Source organism: Neomonachus schauinslandi, chromosome 2 (assembly GCF_002201575.2).
Source record: "Neomonachus schauinslandi chromosome 2, ASM220157v2, whole genome shotgun sequence".
NCBI classification, from domain to species: domain Eukaryota; kingdom Metazoa; phylum Chordata; class Mammalia; order Carnivora; family Phocidae; genus Neomonachus; species Neomonachus schauinslandi.
In genome coordinates, this window is record NC_058404.1 from 51,579,231 (window position 1) to 51,603,987 (window position 24,757).

General features: G+C 42.8%; 1 protein-coding gene across 1 annotated transcript; it reads left to right on the top strand.

The window, feature by feature from the left end:
- The first annotated feature begins 1,042 nt into the window (after window positions 1-1,042).
- On the top strand, window positions 1,043-24,757 carry PRSS55 (serine protease 55). Its single transcript, XM_021698752.1, has 5 exons — window positions 1,043-1,205; window positions 9,026-9,218; window positions 10,562-10,812; window positions 12,207-12,349; window positions 24,440-24,757. Exons 1-5 carry the CDS (start codon window positions 1,043-1,045, stop codon window positions 24,755-24,757), a joined length of 1,068 nt encoding a protein of 355 aa, XP_021554427.1.

A 24,757-nucleotide genomic window follows, 5' to 3' on the forward strand; every position in this document is an offset into this window, starting at 1 on the left:
AATGCCTTTTTATCTCATATTGAAAATGCAGCTTTTATATGGGTGCAGGATTGCTATAAAAAAGGCATACCTCTAGACTCTAATATGACTTGAGAAAAAGCAAAGTCATTATATAACAACTTCAAGCAAAAGGAAGGTGAAAGATCTAAAGCTGGAGAATTTAATACCAACAAAGGATGGCTTGATGATTTTATAAAGAGGTTTGGTTTAAAAAATGTCAAGATAACAGGAGAAGCAGCTTTTGGTGACCAAGAGGCAGCAGATGAGTTCCCAAATGCCATTGAGAAAATCACTGATGAGAAAAGATACCTACCTGATCAGATTTTTTTCATGCAAATGAAAAAAATTTGGGGGGTGGAGCCATGGAGGACATTAGTAAGGAAGAAGAGCGAGCACCAGTATTTAAGACAGGGAGGGATAGGCTAGCTCTACTGTTTTATGCCAGTGTTGGGTTTATAATGAGGACTTCCCTTATCTATAAAGCTACTAACCCCGGAGTCTTAAAGGGGAAAGATAAACACTAGCTGCCAGTCTTTTGGTTGTACAACAAGAAGGCTTAGACAATAAGAACCCTTTTTCTGGATTGGTTCCATTGATGCTTTGTCCCTGAAGTCAGGAAGTACTTGTCGGTAAGGGGCTGCCTTTTATTTATGTATTTATTTATTTATTTTTAAAGATTTTATTTATTTGACGAGAGAGAGAGTACAAGCGGGGGGAGTGGCAAGCAGAAGGAGAGGGAGAAGCAGGCTCCCCACTGAGCAGGGAGCCCGATGTGGGGCTCGATCCCAGGACCCTGGGATCATGAGCTAAGCCGAAGGCAGCCACTTAACCAACTGAGCCACCCAGGTGCCCCAGGGGCTGCCTTTTAAAGAAATGCCATTTGATACTGGAAATGTTCCTGGCCACACAGAGCCCCATGAGTTCAACACCAAAGGTATTGCCCCCAAACACAATGTCTCTAATTCAGCCTCTAGATCAGGCAATCATAAGGGCTTTTAAGGCTCATTATACATGACAGTCTATGTAAAGCTTTGCCAATGCAATGGAAGAGAACCCTGACAGAGAGAACATCATGAAAGTCTGGGACGATTACACCATCAAAGATGCCACCGTTGTTGTAAGAAAAGCCATGAAAGCCATCAAGCCTGAAACAATAAACAAATTCCTCATAATTGGAGAAACTGCATATCAGCCTATTATCACAGGTAAGTGGTTAAAAAAAACTGTAACAATGTTAGTAATACTGTATTGTGAATATGTAATACTACATGCCATAAAAATTTTACAATTCACTCATTAGTGTATAAGTGAGGATACCATGAAGCAGTCATATCAATTACACTAGGCTACCACAAAGCAATCATATTGCTGCTTTAATTCATAGATCATTATACCTGTAAAAAACATGAATTTCTTTTTCACTTTCTCTTTTCATTTTTTCCATCTAGTGTTAGTAATATGTATAATACCTACAGTGTTTTTCTATCATATAAGACTGTTGATGTAAGTACTGACAGACAATTCATCCTGTAAACAGATGATGTAAACTTATGGTATTAATAAATACAGTACAGTACTGTAAACATATTTTCTCTTCCTTATGATTTTCTTAGTAACATTTTCTTTCTCTAGCTTATTTTATTGTAAGAATACAGTGTATAACACATATAGCATACAAAATATGTATTAATCAACTGTTTATGTTACTGGTAAGGCTTTCAGTGAACAGTAGGTTATTAGTAGTTAAGTTTTTGGAGAGTCAAAGTTATATGTGGATTTTAGCTGCAAGGAGTGGGGTCGGTGTCTCTAACCCCCATGTTGTTCAAGGGTCAACTGAATTTGTTACAGCTGTCAGAAGTGACTAAGATGCATTGTGACCACAGCCTGATCCTCATGTCAACCCTAAAAGGTAGCTCCTATTATACTCTGTGTAGAAATAAAAAAACTCTGAGAGGTGAAATAACATGCCCATGATCCTTTATAGAAGTAGTGGAAGCAGGATTTGAAGCTAAATATGTCCGACTTCAGAAATCATCTCTAGTACAACATGCAAACCACCTACTAAATAATACAGTACAATATAAATGGATACACAAGTTTTAGGGGCAGCAAGTCTCTGCAGGAAAGTCAAAGAGGAGACCAGATGCATCCTCTGAACTCTGACTACGTCATTACTTGGTGAGGGGCTTGTAACCATAAGGTCATAGTCCAGCAATAACAACGGGTTTTGTCTGATCGTCTGGTAACAGCTGCCTAAATGGCCATATTGTGGCCACTTCTTGGCTCAGCAGAAAAGAGTTATGATCAATTGGCCGCATCTGTCATGAGAGCTGGGGCCTGGGGGTGGCGGTGGGTGGAGCATGGCAGTCCTACCAGACATTTGCCTCCCTGAGCTAGGTGACTTGCCCATGCTTGTATGGATGAGTACGTTCCCCACAGTTGCTGTTCAGCAAACTGCTGTAAATGGGGAAATCATGAAGTTCTAGCCAGACCTTTCCCAACTGTAAAGGCACTGAAGAATGCAATGGGTAATACAACTGCTGTGTTTGAACAAGTGCAATGCATGGACTGCGATCAAAACACAGCTTTATTTGTGTCCCCCACTATTTTTTTAAACTCCATTCACTAGGGATGATTTGTCCTGCCCAGATAAAAAAGCTCCAGGTACACCTTTTGGTTGTTCAGAGATAATAGTCCTACAGGCACTTGAGTCCCAAACCCAGTTTCCATGTAGGCATTAGAATATCTAAACTCTTGTCATACTCCAGAGGCTGAAATCTGACTCTGTTAAATCTCCCTTTCCCAGTCTGGGTCTATTCAGGGACAGGGGCCTTTTCTCACCTCTGGTTCTGTTCATCTTCCCCCACCTTGAGCTGCCCTTTCACTCCTGGCAGAGATCAAAGTTGGGGAGAGGGTGCAGATAAAAGTGAGGTAGCCCAAACATCAGCTTCCTGACCTCTGGGCCTAGAAGTCATTTTCTGCTGACTTTTAGGGTGCTGTTTTCATGGACTCTTCTGTGGTTCCCTGCTGGCCTCCTTTCTCCTGCAGCTCCCAAGCCTGGTAGCACATCCCCAGCCTCTTTCCTCTTGGGTCCTCTTGCCCGCTCTGGGAAGCCCTATGGATGGATCCTCAGACACCCCTGACTGGTTCTCTCCTCTGTGCAGCCCACACTGCAGAAACTGGGGGGTCAGCAGTCCCTCCACAGTACTGTCCCAGACCCTAAGTGGTTGGCCAGACACTCTCTTGCTCTCCAGATTTCCCAGATAGAGTCAGACTCCAGCCCCAGCTTCCCAGGGACCCCAGGAAGCTCTCTATCCTAAGCCTGACTGACATTTCTCAAAGTGGTCCAGGATGCTCTCCACTGGAATCATCTGGAAGCAGCTGTTAAAATGCTTAGATCTGGCTCTCCTCCCCTCCAATCCACTGGATCAGCATCTGAAGGGAGAAGCCTGGAAATCACCCCCTGGTTACCAGAGAAAATACAGACCTCCAGATACATTAGGATTCAGATAAAAAATGAATATATATATATATTTTTGGTGTATGTATGTTCCAAACATTGCAAGGGGTACACACATATTAGAAATATAGTGGTTCTTTACCTGAAATTCAAAATTAAGTGGGCATCCTGTATTTTTCTTTGATAAATCTGGCAACCTTAATCTGCACTGAACAAGCTCCCCAGGCTGCACAGCAAAGTTAGAGATCTATTGGTCAGGACTGTGGTAAATAAAGTCACCATAATAATGCCACCCTGGGGGCCTCTGAAGCATCAGTCAGGCAGCAGTCCCTGGGCAACCTATGTAATCATGTGCCTTCTTTCCTTTTTGGATTTCTCTAGATTCCTTATAGAGCACTGAAGTTTCTCTTCACACCTGAGCCCCCATGTTTGCCCAATTCCAGGGGGAGGGAGTCCTGCTGTAGTCTATGGGACTGGTGCCCTCTGGAGATGTGGCTGTGCACAGTAGCTCTGTCCCTATCCATCTCTCCCCTCCATTGGTTCAGGCATTTTGCAATCTGCCGTTATTGTAAAGAAGCTTGGCACACAAAATAAATAAATAAATAAAAATAAAAAAAATAATAATGCTGGGCAGTGAATGAGTATTTCACAGGACATAGGGCCCAGTTGTGTTAACAGAAGGGATAATAGACCCAGAAGGAAATGGATCTTCCTAGAGGAGAGCTGTGCTTTTGTCCAGATACTTCTGTAGAAAATGAGCAGCAGTTTAGTGTGGGGGTTTGCCCATTATCTCTGCCTCCCCACAAGTGAGATTAGCGGGCATCCTCCTTTCTCCCAATCAGACCTAGGGCCCAGGCTCCTCCTCCCCGCCACACCCCACCCCCCCAGAACCTGAGCAAAGGGCAAAGCGACCAGCATTCAGCAGCGGTGAGAGTAGCAGGTCCAGGGGAGGAGAGAGCTGAGTCTAAAGGAAGAGCAGAAGGAAAGCCCGGAGCTCTCTGGTGGTAAGACTAGCGCTCGGTGACCCAGTATGCTTTGGTATTTTTACCCATATTCCAGTAAAGAAAAAAAGGGTTAGCCCTTCATCAGTCCTCCTCTGGAGGAGGCAGATTACATATTATTCAGAAGAGGTGGGGATCGCGCCGTCCCATGACCACATAACAGGCCCTGGCCCAACCTTCATAGTGGACCCCAGGGTGCTGAGGAGCAGCTATTTGCAGGGGTCCATGGGATAAGAGAAGGAGTAAGTCACCTGTCCTGGAATTTCTCCTCTCAAGAAGTAGCTGGAGCCACACCATTGGTATAGTAAAGAGGGGCCATCACCTGAGTAACATAATCTTGTTTTGAGCTTCACAACGATTTTACTGGTGGACCTTATTATTCCTTTTCTGCAAGTAAGAAAACCCTGGGAGCTAGGCTGGGCAGAATAGACACTCTGGTCTGGAAAATTAACTGTGGTCACTTTGGGAACTGAAAAGAGTGTGATTCACTTCCAACCACTGGGCCTGGCCAGTGGCCACGAAGGCAGTACTGAGGATGCTTGGGTAAAGTCCACCCAAGTCAGTGTGCTTAAAGTATGGGAAAAAATAGTAAGGTCCAAATCTCATGACTGAGCTGCTGACATAAGGAGAAGCCATGGACAGGCATTTCCACCTTTGAGTCTGATCTTCCCATCTATGAATGGACAGGGGCCTATCTGGAGATTTGGGGGCCATGTATAATCAACCCAGAAAGTGGTGGCTGCAAGGATTGTCACCTGCTGGGCTGTGCATGAGGGGAAACCAGGGTCTCTGAATCCAGCCTGGGAGGTTCATGCAGCAGCCCAAGATCAGAGGCCTGAGCATAAAACTATGAGGGCAAATGTACTGGGTAGGGTGGTAGTGCTAGGAGAGGCCTCTGGGCCTCCTGGATCTCCTCCCCAGTCTATAGGTCCAGCCTGGCAACCCTTCCCTTAGGCCTTATGCACAAATTCACAGAGAACCCCTGACATGACAGGCCTTGTGAAAGAGGAGGCATTTGAGCCTTAAAATACGTGGGAGTGACAGGGGCCAAAAGCAAGGTGCCCATCAAGGACTCGGTGAGGGATGCGTCCTGCCCAGATCAGTGGGAGGGGAAGTTAAGACCAGATACCTTCAAGGATGCGATCCCTCTGAGCAACCATCTTAGAAACAAAATGGCAAGAAGAGAAGCCTGTATGACCTAAGTTTTCAAACCCACAGCCCATTGTGACATCATCAGCCAGGGACTGGCTATAAGAAGGGAGGCTCAGTCAGCATCATTTCCCTCAGCCTTGGCCTCCATCACCTCCTAGGCCAACAGCAAAGCCAAGGGCCATGCTCCTGTTATCAATTCTGCTGCTCACGTCCCAAGCCAAGGGCGTACATGTTGGTATGTAGGCTCCTCTCCCAGTGGCCAGAGCAGCTCTCCCAGGTGGGGCTGGGCATGACAATGGCCCTGCTCACATCACTTTCATCCAGTCGGTGGTTAGCATTAAGGGCTAAGGGAGAGATGTGGTTACTGAGCTCATTAATTAGCTAAGTGGTCAGTAAGAGGCTGGCTCACAAGAACACAAGAGCAGTAGCTTCAGGTTTCCCCACATACCCCCCTCAAAAATACTTCCCTTTCTTCTCCTGTCTTCCCCAGTCTAAAGTTCAACCAGTCTGACCTTAAGTTTCAGTTTTGAAATCCTAAACTTTATCTCTGAATGAGTAATGGAGTGCCTAGAAGCAAGTGCCCAGAATGAGCTGAACATCAGACCTCCAAATCAGGGGAAGAAAAGCGTGGGGGTCAGGAGCATGACAGAGCTCCGGGGAACTGCAGGTGCAGAGCAGAAGCCTAGCTGGGCACAAGCACATGTGTGCACAGAGGCGGAAGTCCAGGGCCTTCTGTTCTCAATGGGCAGCTCCTCAAGGTTGGTTCCCTGATGGGTTCTCTCTCTAAGGGGTGGCTGAGGTTACAGGGAAGCTGGGTTACTTAGCTGCTCTCATGGGTCAGGTAATTCCCCACATTTAATTTCCATCCTACCACAGTGGGGTCTCCGCTCTCAGCCCCATGCATGCGTGAGGAGCTCTGAGCCTTATGAAGGTCGAAGATTTGTCCCAAGTCACACAGCAGGGAAGCGGAAGAGCTGGGATTTTGCATCCATCTGACTCCAGGGCCTGCATTTCCCTTTCCACACACTACCCCATGAAAAGAACACAGCCTATTCACCTGGCCTCCCTCCCTCTGGCCTGGGCGTTGGCTGAAATGTGAGTCAGGGGTGGTGTGTGGTGTCAGGAGAGAATCAGCAGAATGTGCCCCTCTCCAGTGTTTACAATTGCTGTAGATTCTCACCCATTTCAGCATTGCCTCCATCACTGCTCAGGGGTTTTGTGCTCTAGTATTAATTGACAAGTCCACACGATTCTACACTGGTGTTCTCAGGACAAAGGAGAATGGTGCCCAGCTGACAGCCCCATGAAGCCTTTGGTGCAAGATGATATGAGAAATTCTGACAGCTAATGTGGCTTGAGGATTTACTCTGTGCCAAGCACTGTGTTGGACACCTCAATGCCCATTATCTCATTTAATCTGTAAAACATCTGTTTTTTTTTTAAGATTTTTTTTTTATTTTATTTATTTATTTGAGACAGAGAGAATGAAAGAGAGAGAACACATGAGAGGGGGGAGGGTCAGAGGCAGAAGCAGGCTCCCTGCCGAGCAGGGAGCCCGATGCGGGACTCGATCCAGGGACTCCAGGATCATGACCTGAGCCGAAGGCAGTTGCTTAACCAACTGAGCCACCCAGGCGCCCTGTAAAACATCTGTTTTTTAGGGTAGGTCCATTTTAGGAATGAAGAAAGGGAGGGTAAGCAAGGATAAGTGGTTTTCCCCAATGCTTACTGAAATCATTCAGTCAGTAAGCAACAGAGCCAGGATTCGGATTTGGGCTGTGGGACCCCAGAGCCCACCCTCTTAGCAAATGCCATATTCTGCTTCTCAGAGATGTCACACTATTGGTACCCATAGCAGTCATCCATCATTTGATCAAGCTTCAAGCTCATTATCACTCTTAGTATCATGACACATTTCCTCCCACACGCATCAGGCCAGCTTGTTAACATGATTGAAACCATACATTCATATATGATTTTTTATCCTGACCTCATAGCATTATTATGAAAATTAAGTAAATTGGTCTTTGTAGAATGTTTGTAACAATGCATGACACATAGTAAGCACTCTGTGTTTGGTAAATAAAAGAGGAAGTGCAGATCCGAAAGTTCTGAAAAGAGTCTTTATAGATTACTGACAGCTGAAGGCCTTTGACACAAATTGCTAAATTTTCACTATAGTTGTATTTTTTTTTTAAGCAAAACATGTCCACTACTGGGTCACTCCAACCTACACTACAAAATACTCAAAACCTTTATTAAGTGAAAAGTTGGACAAGTGGCATCAAGAAAAGAGACGAGAGAAGACCTTAGGTTCTTTAGAGTCACACTCATTCCTTGTTCGGGAACACAAGGCGACAGTCAAGTCAACCACCATAAATGGAGTGGCTCCTCCTCCCGGAGGCAAGGCGCTGGACCTGTACTCTATCCAGAGGCGAATTTCTCTTCTCTGCACGAGCAGCCACAACCTTTGCTCTCAGTGTCTCAGGGCATGGAGCGGCTCTGCCTGGAACAGAATGTTCTAACCTAGAAGGGCTCAGGCTCAGGGCTTGCAGGAGGTCCATGCCCTTTCTGGGCCACCTTTTTGGTTCCCTGCATGTGTGTTTCCTATAGCTGCTGTAACAAACCACCACAAGCTTAAACAACACCCATTTCTCATCTTACATTTCTGTAGGATAAAATCAGCACAGGTCTCACTGAGCAAAGATCAAGCTATCAGCAGGACTTTGTTCCTGATCTGAGGCTTTAGGGGAGAATCTTTTGCCTTGCCTTTTCTAGCTTCTACAGGTCATCTGTATTGCTTGGCTGCTAGCCCCACCATCTTCAAAGCCAGCAGGATGCACCTCTGCATACCTTTCTTCCATAGTCATATCTCTCTCCTGCTTCCTTTCACCATGTTAAGGACCCTTGTAACTACATTGGGCCCACTCACATTATTCAGGATAATCTCCCCATTTTAAAGTCAGCAGATTAGCAAATTTAATTCCATCTCTCAAGTCCCCCTTTCCCTGAAAGGTAACATAGTTATAAGTTCCAGGGCATGGTCCATTAGGACATGGACATCTATTGGGGGAGGGGGCATTATTCTGCCTAACACTCCAGAGATGGCTCTGGACACATATTTTCCTCTGATTTCTCTTAGAGTAGAGCAGGAAACAAGCTCAGTGAAGTGACTTGTTTGAGATCACAACGCTGGAGAGGGGACAGAGCCAACACTTCTGACCCATGTCCCAGACTCTGTGCAACAAAATAAAGCAACTGTTGCCTTAATCATATTCCTAGAGGGGCTTCACTGGACCAGCCTCAATTTCCTCATCTCTAGAATGGGTATAATGATAACTACTTATAAGCCTCCATGGATATTGACTAAGTGTTGCATCTTTTCCCATTTTTTTCTCTTTCATTCTACCAGAATGTGGTAAAAGACCAATTTTTGATGGAAGAGCTCAGTATTCCAGAATCATAGGGGGGATGGAGGCTGAGGTGGGTGAGTTCCCATGGCAGGTGAGTATTCAGGCAAGAAATGAACATTTCTGTGGCGGCTCAATCATCAACAAGTGGTGGATTGTCACTGCTCTTCACTGTGTAGTTTTTGAAGAGCTACTGTAAGTATCCAAGAGCCCATCCCTGTTGCTTCTGACAGTGTTCATCCCCAGGGCACCGCCCCACACTCAGCAAAACTTGATTGCTAAGGGAAATCCTAGACCTGGTCAGTCCTGAGTCAGACAGGAATGACTACCACACAACCCTTCCAGCCCCAGGGAGGAGGAGGCAGTGAACCTGAAGATGGCATCTGCTGTACCCTCCTCATTGTTACCCAGGACCAATAACTGTGGTTTCCCTGAGGTTACACACTGTCCTTTTCAGGAATATTCATGGTTTGGTGGAGCAAAAGCCTTGGTCCACGCACCTCTTCTAGGACATGTAAGTCCTTCTAGAAGGAAATTCTGCTAATTCTGGAAGTCTGGGATCCTGGGCTTTCTGACACCCTATTTACTTGCTCCTTGGAGAGTTTTGTCTGCACGCCAGGAGACTGGTTGTAAATCTAGAATTTACTGGTTACTAATCATGAATTGGTTACCTGCTAAGAAATTACCTGCATTAACTTATTCATTCAGACATCAACCCTGAAGAAGGTAGATGCATAACCCCGTTTTAACTCATTCTATCTTACAATAACCCCCTGAGACAGGTAGAATGAACAACCTTATTTTTATAGAAAGGGAAACAGGCCCAGTAAGGCTGGGTGACTCACCCACAGTGCACACATAGTAAACAGAAACAGGATTTAAATCCTGGCTCCAGTGCTTATGCTTCCTGCTATACCTGCTACACCACTGCAAGAAAGTTTGAAGATACACAGAAAGGCTGATTTTTAAAAGTTAATAAAAAACAGGGGAAGTTTCACCATGGCATAACGAAGGAAACTTGTTGCATATGCTTCCATGATATACTTAAGGATTGGCTATTGGGAAGTTTCTGGCCATTCAGCCTAGAGAGAATGCCTAAATTATTACTAAAGATTCTTTCTGCTTAATCAGTGGTAGGTTTAGATTAAATACTGAGCCTGGGTCTCTAAGTTGTTTGTAGACAAATCAATGGGATAACACCTTATTATCTGAAGCAAGTTTGATCTATGCCAGGTGGTCTCCTGTGTATTCTTTGGAGTCCCCAAAGCTAAGTACTTTCTCTGTAACATTAGACAGGAGTATCTCATATCTCTAGGGCTGTGCTGGAGCAGCAATGTGGCTGTAGTCTGCCACACCTATTGTTTCACTTCCCTCTACCTTTTTCAAATTCTTACATCTCCTGAGCAACAGCCCCAGTAGGACAAGTCCTAAAGGCCCCGAGAACTCTATGGGATTTGTTTTTTGGGCAAATTAAATTCTGTGTGCTTCATGACTCCTCTTCCCCTCCCACTTCCCCCTCTCTGTTTCTATGCCACCAGTCCAACGGACTTGAGTGTTGTGCTGGGAAGCAATGACTTAAGAAGCTCAGCTGTGGAGATAAAGGGTGTTACTAGCATAGTTCTTCACAAGGACTTTCAAAGACACAACATGGACAATGATATCGCCTTGCTGCTGTTGGACTCACCCATCACATTCAACGGACTGACAGAGCCCATCTGCATGCCCAGAAAGCCCAGCCCCTCCGTGTGGCACAACTGCTGGGTGGCAGGATGGGGTCAGACCAGCAGTGGTACGTGACTGCTCAGCATCTCCTGAGAGCTACTGGGGGAGGAGCCACATCACAGGCATCTGAGGATGGGCCAGTAAATCTTAAGATGTGGGCAGGAGCATGAAAGGAGAGAGGGCAAAGGAAGGAGGAAGGAGAAAAAGACTTGCATTGGAACAAATCCCTGCATTCCTGAGGCTCACAGAGGCCAAATCTCAGTCCCTTCCCAGTGCCAAGGAAGCATCTCCTCAAGGCCCCAAGTTGAGATGCCAGTCACCAAGCCAGTTGCCAGGTGTGGTCATATTCAGCCAGCACAGAGCAGTCTTGTTTGTTTAACTGAATTTAAACTCTCCAGTTTGCCAGGGGCCCCCATACTCTTTATTCTCTTGCGTCTCCTTTGATTCACACATTGATGTTTCCCACCTGGTTCCTACAGGCATTCAAAATGCCTGTCCCAGCCTAGAATTTTGATGGTCCTGGAATGTTGCCCAGCCACTCTTAGAAATGAATATGTTATTACTTGTTGCTACATTGCTACTTGGCCAAGAAAGGAGGAGCTGTACTAGGGCAAAAAGGGATTATGAAAGGCCCATTGGACTATCCCCAAAGAAAATAGGTAGGGGAAGGGATGGGAACAGCACAGCACTGTCTCAGGCCTGAACAAGACTCTGGGTCCATGGGGATCTTTGCAACCAGCTGGGGTCTGGAAGATGGTAGGTATTTCAGGAGTTTAGTAACTAGAGGACAACTAGAGTAACACTTTCTGGGCTACTACTGGATAGTTAGAAGTGAGGAAGAGGCAGATGGGTACTTATAAGATTAAAACTACTCAATAAGGAGAAGAATTTGGAAATCTGTGTGGTCTGAGTTAATGAGATAAAAAGAAGTCCAGACAAATTCCTGGAAGCTGGCAGTCCAGAAGGGCCTTGGCAAATCCCCTATAAAGACTTTTAGCCAACCTACCCTTGCCTGGAGGACCTGAAAGCTTTTTCCCTAGGAGCACCAACCTACTCTCGGCAGCCCTGTGTTGGGGAAGAGTCATACTCACTAAAAAGTAGCAATAGGTATACATGCTGAAGAGGCAAGCTTATGTTGAGAAATGAGTGATCAATAGCCAGTTCCAAGAAGTCAATTCTGTAGGGTTGGTTGGAGTTAAACAGGAAGCCTACTTGGAAGCAGGATTATGATTTTGAATAAGAGGAATAATTCAAGTAGGTGGGGAATTGCTTAGAAAAGACTGGGATGGTAGAATGAGTGAATAGCATGGGATTACTGGAAGGAAGGGGAAAGTGGAGGATATGAAGAAAGGTAGACAAATGGCTGGTGGGACGCAGGGATACACAGTGTGATCTAGTTGCATTATCAGCACTGAGACTGCTATCTAGTGACTTTTCTAATGTGCTTTCTCTGTGGACTAGATGACAAAAACTCTATGAAAACTGATCTGATGAAAGTGCCAATGATCATCATGGATTGGGAGAAATGTTCAAAGGCATTTCCAAAACTTACCAAGAATATGCTGTGTGCTGGATATGAGAATGAGAGTTTTGATGCTTGCCAGGTAACTGAGGGGTATCCCCACCCTCACCCTATAAGCTCCTATCACCTCAGGGCTGCCAAATGCAAGGGTATCTTCTCTTCACTGAGAATAGACAGTAAGAGTCTGGAAAATGTGTGGGATTCAGGGCTCCACCATGGGAATGGGGACATGAATTGGGGACTACTCATTGTCAGGTCCTTGGAATGTCAGTGCATGCCCATGAGTCAGTATGCAGCAATTCGGCATAAATATTTCTACTCTTCTCTAGATATACTACATAAATAGGGCTCCAAGTCTTTTCCATTTCTCGGACTTCTTAAAAAACAAAAAGCCAAGCAGGATTTGAGATTCATACAAGGAATCATTTTATTTCATTAATTTACTGTGAGCACATTAAGCCCTGGGGAATCCAACCATGAATGAAACATAGTTTCTCACCTAAAGGAGTCCACAATCTCCTGGGCAGACAGCTGAATAAAGACTTACTATTTTGGAAAATACATGTGGATTTCACTGAACTAAAGACTGGAATCTTAGTTTTTAATAAAATGAACACAACAATTTAAAAAGAAAAACATTTTTGATTGATGCTAGAAAAAAATAGGAAAAAAAACCCTCAGAAATTAGCTTCCTGTGGCTCTAAGGATGAATGATGGCTGTTGTCTTTAAAGCCTAAGAATGCTCTCTTTGTCTTGGGAGATGCTCTGTTCATCATCACCTTGATGAGTCCACTTAGTCCTACTCATTTGCTGGGCAATGGATCTGGTCACTGGTATAAAACTACGGATGCAGATGTTAAATATCCTGTAGAGTAATGAAAAAGCTGTCTCATGGAAGGGGAAAGTATCTATCTACAGAATTATCTATTATTGTTTAATGTTAGGAGATGGTAGTTTTCCCTGCTAGGCTGTGAGATAAGGTCTTAGAAGAGAGTTGTTGGGATAGGGGTTGAGGGAATGAGGGAGAAGAGAATGGAGAAAGGGTTCTGAGGTAAGAAAGAATGGACTCTTGTAGCAATGACACTGTCTAGAAGTAGTCTCTCATGTGGTGAATATTGTGAGGTGAAAAAGAGAGATAATATCAAGTGTCACATTAACCTTGTGTTTTCTTCACATTTTGGACCATTTAAAACATTACAAAACAAAAAAGAGAATTTGAACTTCTGGTTCTAGACAGGATGGAGTAAACATAGTTCCCCCAATCCCTCCCACTAAGTACAGCTAAAAGTACTATACATTATATTGTAAAACAAAAATAAAGGTTCTGAAAGGTAGAGATGGACTGACTGGATATTCCAATGCAAAGAAAGGACCCAGCAGTGAGTTCCTTGGGTTGTTGTTGTTGTTGTTTTTTATATCCCAGACTGGTTGCTAGACAAGCCTGCAACCCAGAATGCCAATGAGCACAGACGAAAACTAACAAAACAAGAAACACTTCCCTCTCTTTGGACTAGGAAAGGAGCAACCTAGGAAGGAAGAAACTTTTTGACAATAAACATTAAACATTGTTGGCCCTCTAAAAAAATTGATGGCCCTCCTACCCCATCAATCAAGGTCAAGTGGACAACCTCGACTTCCTTCCACTGCCCGCCATAGTGGTTACAGAAGAAGTTATATGGAGAACCAGGACTTTAACTACAGTCTAGTAGTAACCAGCCATCCTCTGCCCCCCTTTATGTCACTGGAAGCCACTTGAGGAACTTGGGCTTCCACCCCACCCAGGTATGCCACCCAGGTATAACTGAGCACGCCTGCTCTTCCCCTAGTCATCACTGGCCTGAGTGGAGAATCAGGGCTTCCACCCCAGTCCAAAGGTAAAGAGTTGCTATCTCCCACCCCCCACTCCAATTTCAAAGAAACCTGTTAAAATTGAAGATTTAAATGAGAACCAGTCTTGCAACCTAATACTCAAGGCAATACTCCAGGCAGGATCTGTCATAGCTAGAATAGAGAGTTGGATTTAATTTATTGATAAACATAGGATAAGGAAAATAAGGAAAAATAAAGCCAAAAATCAGAGTAAGGAATCTTTTTTTTTTAAATTGAGAACCATTAATTCCTAGAATAAGTTCAATTAAAACTTAAGTGGTGCCTGGGTGGCTCAGTCGGTTAAGCATCTGACTTTGGCTCAGGTCATGATCTCAGGGTCCTGGGATGGAGCACTGCAATGGGCTCCCCACTCAGTGGGGAGTCTGCTTCTCCTTCTCCCTCTGTCCCTCCCCCCTGCTCATGCTTTCTCTCTCTCAAATAAATAAAATCTTTAAAGAAAAAACAACGCAAAATGTATCATGAACTTAAATGAAAAACCATAGAAATTTTAGTAAAAAACACAGGAAATCCTTGACACATAGAGTAACATCAAAGACACAATTCATAAAAGGAAAAATTGATAAACTGGACCTCATCAAAATTAAACACTTTTGCCTTGTGAAAGACCCCATTAAGAGTGTTACCAAATCCAAGTTCAGCTGCCCAGTCACTTGAAAGGCCATCACTCAAGAGATGAGGTTTTTTTTAATAAAAGATTTTATTTTATTTTTCAAATTTTTACTTTTTTTTCTATTTTAGCACTTTATTTTTTCTTATTTTTTTATTATGTTATGTTAATCACCATACATTATATCATTAGTTTTTGATGTAGTGTTCCATGATTCATTGTTTGCGTGTAACACCCAGTGCTCCATTCAGTATGTCCCTCTTTAATACCCATCACCAGGCTAACCCATCCCTCCACCCTCCTCCCCTCTAGAACCCTCAGTTTGTTTTTCAGAGTCCATAGTCTCTCATGGTTCGTCTCCCCCTCCAATTGCCCCCCCTTCATTCTTCCCTTCCTGCTATCTTCTTCTTCTTTTTTTTTTGACATATAATGTGTTATTTGTTTCAGGGGTACAGGTCTGTGATTCAACAGTCTTACACAATTCACAGAGCTCACCATAGCACATACCCTCCCCAGTGTCCATCACCCAGCCACCCCATCCCTCCCACCCCCCACCACTCCATCAACCCTAAGTTTGTTTCCTAAGATTAAGAATTCCTCATATCAGTGAGGTCATATGATACATGTCTTTCTCTGATTGACTTATTTCGTTCAGCATAATACCCTCCAGTTCTATCCACGTTGTTGCAAATGGCGAGATTTCATTCCTTTTGATGGCTGCATAATATTCCATTGTATACATACATACATATATATATATATATATATATATATGTATAGATATATACCACATAAAGAAAAAAGAAAAAAAGAGATGAGTTTTTGATTGGAAAGAAATTTGAGCTCTAGTCAGGAGGCCAGCAACCCAGGGAGAAGATGGACTTTTGACCAAAAGCCAACTCTGAGTTTTCTTCCTGGCCCAGGGGTTTTTTAAGGGGTTTAGGGTGGTTAATCAGCAAAGGAAGTGCAGTGGCAGCCACGTTTCTTGATTACATGCAGATTTGATGATGCTGGCTATAAGCATTATTCTAATGCAAAGGGATCTGGTACTGGGAGTATGCTGTTCTTTCTGCAAAGGAGGGCCAAGTCTACATATGCCTGAAGGGAGGGAGGACAGCAAAATCATTTGTGTGTCCTAAAAAAAAAACTAAACAAAATAACCATTTTGCTAAAAAAATTGTTAGCTAATCAGAAAGCTGAAGAGGTTTCAGAGAGATTTGCTGGCTTCTGTGGCCTAGGAAATTTCTGGTCCTTCACTCCTCAAGGTGCATGGTCTGCAAATCTCAAAGAAAGTAAATTTATTCTGTTATAGATCAGGGGACTTAGGTCAGCAAGCAAGGAGTGTGTTAACTTGGAGCAAGTCAGCCCTTAAGGCTGGTGGGAGTGTTGTTACAAGAGGATGAAAACAAAGCTACAGATTGGGAGATGATATCCAACAAAGGAATTACTTAGAATATATAGAGAACTCTCAAACTCAACAGTAGAAAAAAACTATCCAGTTAGAAAATGGGCAAAAGACATGGACAGACATTTCACTAAACAAGATATACAGATGGCAAATAACATGAAAAGAAGTTCAACATCATTGGCCATTAAGCAAATGCAAATTAAAACTACAATGAGCTATCACTCCATACCTCTCAGAATGGCTAAAAAAAAAAAAAAAGAAAAAGAAAAAATAGTGACACCACTAAATGCTGACAAAAATGCAGAGGAACTGGAGCCCTCATGCATTGCTGGTGTAAATTTAAAATAATCCAACCACTCCGGTGTTGGGAAAATTGGACAGCCACATGCAGAAGAATGAAACTGGACCATTTCCTTACACCACACACAAAAATAGACTCAAAAGGGTTGAAAGACCTAAATGTGAGACAGGAGTCTATCAAAATCCTAAAGGAGAACACAGGCAGCAACCTCTTTGACCTCAGCCACAGCAACTTCTTTCTAGAAACATCACCAAAGGCAAGGGAAGCAAGGGCAAAAATGAACTATTGGGACTTCATCAAGATAAAAAGCTTTTGCCCAGCCAAAGAAACAGTCAACAAAACCAAAAGACAACTGACAGAATGGGAGAAGATATTTGCAAATGACATATCAGATAAAGGGCTAGTATCCAAAATCTATAAAGAACTTACTAAACTCAACACTCAAAGAACAAATGATCCAATCAAGAAATGGGCAGAAGACATGAACAGACATTTCTGCAAAGAAGACATCCAAATGGCCAACAGACACATGAAAAAGTGCTCAACATTGCTCGGCATCAGGGAAATCCAAATCAAAACCTCAATGAGATACCACCTCACACCAGTCAGAATGGCTAAAATTAACAAGTCAGGAAAAGACAGATGTTGGCGGGGATATGGAGAAAGGGAAACCCTCCTACACTGTTGGTGGGAATGCAAGCTGGTGCAACCACTCTGGAAAACAGTATGGAGGTTCCTCAAAAAGTTGAAAATAGAGCTACCATATGATCCATCAATTGCACTACTGGGTATTTACCCCAAAGATACAAATGTAGTGATCCGAAGGGGTACGTGCACCCCGATGTTTATAGCAGCAATGTCCACAATAGCCAAACTGTGGAAAGAGCCAAAATGTCCATCGACAGATGAATGGATAAAGAAGAAGTGGTATATATATACAATGGAATATTATGCAGCCATCAAAAGGAATGAAATCTCGCCATTTGCAACAATGTGGATGGAACTGGAGGGTGTTATGCTGAGCGAAATAAGTCAATCAGAGAAAGACATATATCATATGACCTCACTGATATGAGGAATTCTTAATCTCAGGAAACAAACTGAGGGTTGCTGGAGTCGGGGCGGGGGTGGGAGGGATGGAGTGGCTGGGTGATAGACATTGGGGAGGGTATGTGCTATGGTGAGCTCTGTGAATTGTGTAAGACTGTTGAATCACAGATCTGTACCTCTGAAACAAATAATGCAATATATGTTAAGAAAAAAAAAGAAGAAGAAGATAGCAGGAGGGGAAGAATGAAGGGGGGGAATCGGAGGGGGAGACAAACCATGAGAGACTATGGACTCTGAAAAACAAACTGAGGGTTCTAGAGGGGAGGGGGGTGGGGGGATGGGTTAGCCTGGTGATGGGTTAAAGAGGGCACGTTCTGCATGGAGCACTGGGTGTTATGCACAAACAATGAATCATGGAACACTACATCAAAAACTAATGATATAATGTATGGTGATTAACATAACAATAAAATTTTTTTTAAAAAGTGAAATGAAAATGAAGACTGAAATATCATTTGAAGTTAAAAAATAATAATAAAATAAAATAAAATAATCCAACCACTCTGGAAAACAGTTTGGCAGTTTCTTAAAAAACGGAATGCACTCCTGCCATACAACCCAGCAAATGCCATTCTTAGGCACTTAGCCGAGATAAATGAAGGCTCGTGTTCACATTAAAATCTGTCCAGGAGTGTTTATATCATTCATAATAGCCAAAAATTGAAAATAAATGTCTTTGAAGATGTGGATGGTTAAACTATGGTACATCAAGGCCATGCAATACCACTCAGCTGTGACAAAAACAAACTGATACATGCACCAATGTGGATGGCTCTCCTGAGACTTACACTGTGTGAAACAAGCCGATCCCCAGTGGTCCCACACTGAACGATTCCATTTACATAACATTCTAGAAATGACAAAATTATAGACATGGAGAATAGATTCGTGGTTGCCAGGGATTAAGGAAGGGTTGCAGGGAGGAGGGAAGTAGAGGCAGGACAAAAAGGGCAACATGAGGGATCCCTGTATCCATGCCAACATCCTGGTTGTGCTATTGTACGATAGTTTTGCAAGATGTTATTATTGGAAGAAACATGGGATCTCTTTGTATTACTTCTTACAACTGCCTTATAACATTATAACATATACTTCTTACAACTGCATTATACAACTACATTATAGTAACTGCATTGTACAACTACAGTTATATCAAAATGAAATAAGGAAGAGAAGATGAGCTTCCCAATAATAGCAGTTACAGAAAGATCTCAGATCCTAGCCATACCACAGACTCAGGGAGCAACCATTTCATACTGAAGCAGGAGGCAAAGGCCTCCAATATCAATAGAAAAGGGGAAACAACATTTAATAGATAAGATTGGGAAAAGAGGGCAGTTGGAGAGAATGTGAGAAAAATCACGAAGGCTTGAAACTGCATCATGGGCTCAGGGAATTTCCAGTATCTCAGAAGCCAGAAGTAATAAGAAATGAGGCTGGAGAGGTGGACAGAGCAAGATCACCTAGGGAGGTTGTGTGCCAGGCATGGAAGACTTGCTGTCATCCCAGGCTGCCACTCCTACCGCTCACCCAACATAAGAATCAGGCCCCATGGGCACTCCCACTGGACCATTTCAGTCTCTTTGATTTAACACCATCCCAGATTCAAATGGCCAAAGCCAACTATGGCAAAATACAAAATAATCAAGTGTCATCTTTGATGACATTTTCTGTACCCCTTGCTTCAGTGGCTGGATCTACCATCTAGAGTCTAGGAGTTTTGCTTTAATACCTCTCCCATCAAAATGTACTTTAGTGAAGGCTTCTAAAATTAATCATCTATTACTTAAGAGTATTATAAATGAATGTGTGTCTATCATTTTAGGCCTTGTTTTTATAATTGTGAAGTGAAAAGCTTTGCCCTCTGCTTAGACAGCTTTTTGTTGTTAACAATAAGTCGACAGTGATGCAGTCAAGGAAATTTTTCTGAAATTATACAATATTATCATCACTTTAAAACAGATAAACTAGGCAGACAGTCCCCTAGGGTTTAAAAATAAAATCATACTTTTAAATTCAGCAAACTTTTAAAAACCATGTCATCAATGACATAATTCAGAGAAACGACAATTTTATAACAAAAACATTTAAATATGTTCAAAATAATAGCAATAAGATGATGCTATACTTAAAGTACAAATTAAAATTAAAAGTTAACAATGGAAAACAATCGGATTTTTTATTTACTCTTCCCAACACTTTTCCTCCTTGTAATACCCTTACTACCGTTATACTATGAAGAATAAAAAGTTCTATTAAAAAATAATTTTTAAATGGCATAGTCAAACAAAATATAAAATCAAACATATTCCCGGCTAGTAATGTAGCACTTTTGTGAAGGACTATCAATTTTCCAGAGCAACAATCATTACAATGAACTGACTGTTTTCTTTTATTTTTTTTTTATTTTATTTTTTAAAGATTTTATTTATTTATTTGAGAGAGAGAGAATGAGAGACAGAGAGCATTAGAGGGAGGAGGGTCAGAGGGAGAAGCAGACTCCCTGCCGAGCAGGGAGCCCGATGCGGGACTCGATCCAGGGACTCCAGGATCATGACCTGAGCCGAAGGCAGTCGCTTAACCAACTGAGCCACCCAGGCGCCCTGAACTGACTGTTTTCTTATCTGTCTTCTCAGTTCCAGCACAAAAGTTGCCTTATGCGTGTGTAAATTCCCACTGCCTAGCACAGTGCTTGGCACATGAAAAATGCTCAACAAATGTTTGTCAAATAGATGAACCTTCCAAGGGAGCCAGCAATTATCTGTCCGTAAAGAAGTCTTAGGGGAGGGGACACCTGAGAGAGGTCCTCAAAGAAGCTAAGAGTCTGCAGGTTAAGAACTGGCATCCCGCTGGGCTGCTGGCAAGTCTGGTTATGGACTGCCAAGCTGACTTGATTTAGACCTTTAATGACTTTATTTTTTTTAGAGCAGTTTTAGGTTCACAACAAAATTGAGAGGGAGATATTGGGATTTCCCATTTACCACTGTTCCCATATGCCTAACCTCTTGCACTATCGACATCCCCCACCAGAGAGGTACATTTATTACAATTCATGGACCTACACGGACACATCACTATCACCCAAAGTTCGTAGTTTACTTTAGTGTTCATTTACGGTGTTTTGCATCTTATAAGTTAGGACAAAAGTATAAATTACACATACCCATCATTATAGTATCAAACACAGTAGTTTCACTGCCCTGTGTTAACTTGAGCTCATCACCCCTGACCTTTCATAGAAGTCTTATTTCACTCCATAGAATCTTTGACTTTTAGAATCACAGACTTTTTACTTTTATTTATTTATTTTTTAATTTTATTTTTAAGTAATCTCTACACCCAGCATGAGGCTCGAACTTACAGCCCCGAGATCAAGAGTCACATGCTCTACAGACTGAGCCAGCCAGGCGCCCCTAGAATCACAGACATTTTAGAGCTGGGAAGAAATATATAGAAATATTTAATTGAGACTCTGTTTCACAGGTGAGAAAATGGTTATTTTAATCATCAATCATTCCCTTCACCATCTGAATGGATCCAAAGCAGTGTAATAACTTCATAGCTCTTTTACACATATTCAATAATTTCGTTTTCTCCACTACCCTGTACAATGGGCTGGGCAGCTCTCACTCACCCTGTTTAACAGATGAGAAAACAAGGATTAGAATTTAAGCGATTTGCCTGAAGTCCAGGTGGTAGTGGGCCAGGCTGGAAGCCATGTCATCTGCTTCTACCCCAAAACAGACAGGAGTAATCACATGGTACAAATATCTCACAGTGGTGAACTTGAGAGGCTCTAGTGGTCAGTATGTTTCTAATCAGATACATAGTTGGCTACCAGGCTTCATCCTTGGAAGAGAGTCCCCCTTAGGCATGCTGTCATCAGCCCTGGGTCCTTAACTGTCTGAGGCTAGACCCTCCTTTGAGGCAATGTTTGCTTTTTCTTTCCAACAGGAAGAAAAAAAAATTAAGTTTATGCATAAAAGGACATGTATTTACAGATGTCCTTCTTGGTCCCAGCAGTCCATGAGGGGAATCTCTATTTCCTAAATATACAAACAATGTTTGTAATACATAAGGGTTAAATAACAGTATTAATACATTTCCAGGGCATTTACTACATAGCATTTACTCTGGGCTGAGTTATTTATATACTCTTAAAATTTCACCTGCCAACAGTCTTGGCAAGTACTTGGTATTATTTCCATTTGAACTATGTGGAAACTGAAGCTTAGAAGCGGTACTTGCCCAGGGACGACGGTTCTCTCCCTGTTGTATAAGAAAATAACAAATAGTCAAGGCAACAGATTAATAAGATTTTTAATAACATTTATCCCTTCATAAAATGAAGAAAGTTATAAAAATAAAATTATGGAAGGAGTTATTGAAGTGGTAATCCTGTTGATTTGGTTCTTGCGCAATGACTGAAGCAAAACTAGTACAAAGAAAAACACCCACAGGGCGCCTGGGTGGCTCAGTTGGTTAGGCGACTGCCTTCGGCTCAGGTCGTGATCCTGGAGTCCCGGGATCGAGTCCCGCATCGGGCTCCCTGCTCGGTGAGGAGCCTGCTTCTCCCTCTGACCCTCCCCCCTCTCATGTACTCTCTCTCATTCTCGCTCTCTCAAATGAATAAATAAATCTTAAAAAAAAAAAAAAAAAAGAAAAACACCCACAAATCCAAACAAGTGTTAGAGGCAACATTTTATACTGGAAAGGGCAATTTTGTTTTTGGCCCACATTTACTGGGTGTCCTTGAGCTGTGACCTCTTTGTAATTCTGCTCTGTATATCCCTCTGCTTGGTGATGCATCCCTCAGTCAACCCAAACTCCACTTGAACACATTTATTCATTATCTCCCCCTTACACTTTATCTCTGTTACCCACACCCTATGACCTTGGAACTAGTCCTCATCATTTATATCCAAAGTCATCCCTGGTTCAGATCTTCATCATTTTTATGTCCTCATCTTAGTCCCTCTACTTCCTGTCTGATTCCCCTCCAATCAGTCCCCCGCCCCACACACTCTTCCTGTCAAATTCCTATTTACCCTTCAAACTAAATGTTTTGAAGTATACCCTGACAGACCTTTCCCTCAATAGAATCAATTTATTCCCTGCTTTGTACTCCTCCCTTATTGTGTTCATACAGAAGTATGATCAAACACAGTTGATCCTTTTTGTTTACATTTTTATCTCTTCCACTAGAGCATAAAGTCTTGTATCCCAAAGACCTGACAATTAGTTTTTCCTCAGTGAATATTTGTTAAATGGGAGTGATCAAACCTCTCTGACTTTCAATTTTGGAATTATAAAATGGGAATCAAAAGACCTACCTCATAGCCAAACTGTGGAAAGAGCCGAGGTGCCCTTCAACAGATGAATGGATAAAGAAGATGTGGTCCCTACATACAATGGAATATTACTCAGCCATCAGAAAGGATGAATGCTCAACTTTTACATCAACATGGATGGGACTGGAGGAGATTATGCTAAGTGAAATAAGTTAAGTAGAGAAAGTCAATTATCATATGGTTTCACTTATTTGTGGAATATAAGGAATAGCATGGAGGACATTAGGAGAAGGAAGGGAAAAATGAAGGGAGGGAAATCGGAGGGAGAGATGAACCATGAGAGACTATGGACTCTGATAAACAAACAGGGTTTTAGAGGGGAGGGGGGATTGGTTAGCCCAGTGTTGGGTATTAAAGAGGGCACGTACTGCATGGAGCACTGGGTGTTATACAAAAACAATGGATCATGGATCACCACATCAAAAACTAATGATGTATTGTATGGTGACTAACGTAACATAATAAAATTAAAAAAAAAAAAGACCTACCTCATGTGAGGTAGTGTGATTGATGAGAAACAAAAGTCCAGGGGCTAGCAATGTGCCTCACGTATCATGTCCAGGAAATGTTAATCCTCCACCTCCTCCTGTTAGAGCTTGTTGTAAGATTCCATTCATTCCAGCCACCTATTTATGATCTTGGAAAAAGAGACTATCTTTCCATTGCAGAAAGGCCTCCTGAATGATTGTAGCCACTCAGCAACTTCCGTGAAAGGCAAGTAGCAAGGTAGAAAGAATGTGTGCTTTGGCATCAGAAAGTCCTGGTTCCAGCTTTGGCTGGGCTACTGTGTAGCCCTGATCAACTTTTAAGCCTCCTTAAGCCTCATTTTACATGTATTAAAATGGGTAGAAGGAAGTCATATATATGTGTGGTACACGGTAGGAACTTGGTATACATTTTCTATATATAGAACCATGTGAGTCATAGGTCCATGTGATTCCACCCCAGATGGGTCATGCATTCAGAAAAGCTTTAGCTCGCTGTGTCCTGCAGACACCCACACCAAAGAATTAAAAAGGAATATCATTCTCCTTCATCCCTCTGGAAGAACATGAAAGGAGACTCAAAGCATATCCACAACTATAACAATATTTCTCATATCCTGCTTTCATTCTTTTCTTTTACAGCCCTTCCCAGAGCTTCTGATTTGATAAGGCCCACAAAACTAGCTCCCACTTCTCTTGGTCTATGCAGCATTTACTCCAACCTCCAGCTCCTCTCTCACTGTGCTACATGCAGTGATTTTCTCACCAATTCTCTCTCTCTCTCCTCCCTCTTCAGTTTCATCTTCTCCACTGTCTATAACTCCCAGAGCCAGCCTGACAGTGGCACACTGCTCCTGTAGACCCAGGAGAGGGGTGGGCATTGCTCAGCAATGACAACATCTCCTTTGGCAGACTGGAGCAGGGGAGATCAGTGCCTTGTCTCAATTAGTGAGCTATGCTTTGCCTCAAATGAACAGTCTGGGATAGGACTCACTATTGAACTGTGTTATCTGCCCACAGGGTGACAGTGGAGGGCCTCTGGTCTGCACCACAGAATCTGACAAGACCTGGTACCAGGTGGGCATCATCAGCTGGGGCAAGAGCTGTGGACAGAAGAACATGCCAGGAATATACACCTTGTTAGAAAATTACAGCCTCTGGATTAAGAATGTGACTGAGGTAGAGGGAAGGCCCTTTAATGCTGAGGAAATGAGAGCTCCTCCCAATAGGAAACAAGTGAGGTCCCATGCTGCAGAATTTCCAGAGCCAGGAAGCCCCAGATTCTGGATACTGATTTCGCTTCTGTCCGTCATGCTATTCGGGGCCATTTTCTCCTGA

Bases quoted from the DNA above. Each gene is read 5' to 3' on its own strand.
- PRSS55 (XM_021698752.1), top strand. From the start codon at position 1,043: ATGGAAGAGAACCCTGACAGAGAGAACATCATGAAAGTCTGGGACGAT. The intron at 9,219-10,561 runs GTAAGTATCCAA...CTATGCCACCAG, and splicing joins GTAGTTTTTGAAGAGCTACT to TCCAACGGACTTGAGTGTTG. The intron at 10,813-12,206 runs GTACGTGACTGC...TCTGTGGACTAG, and splicing joins ATGGGGTCAGACCAGCAGTG to ATGACAAAAACTCTATGAAA.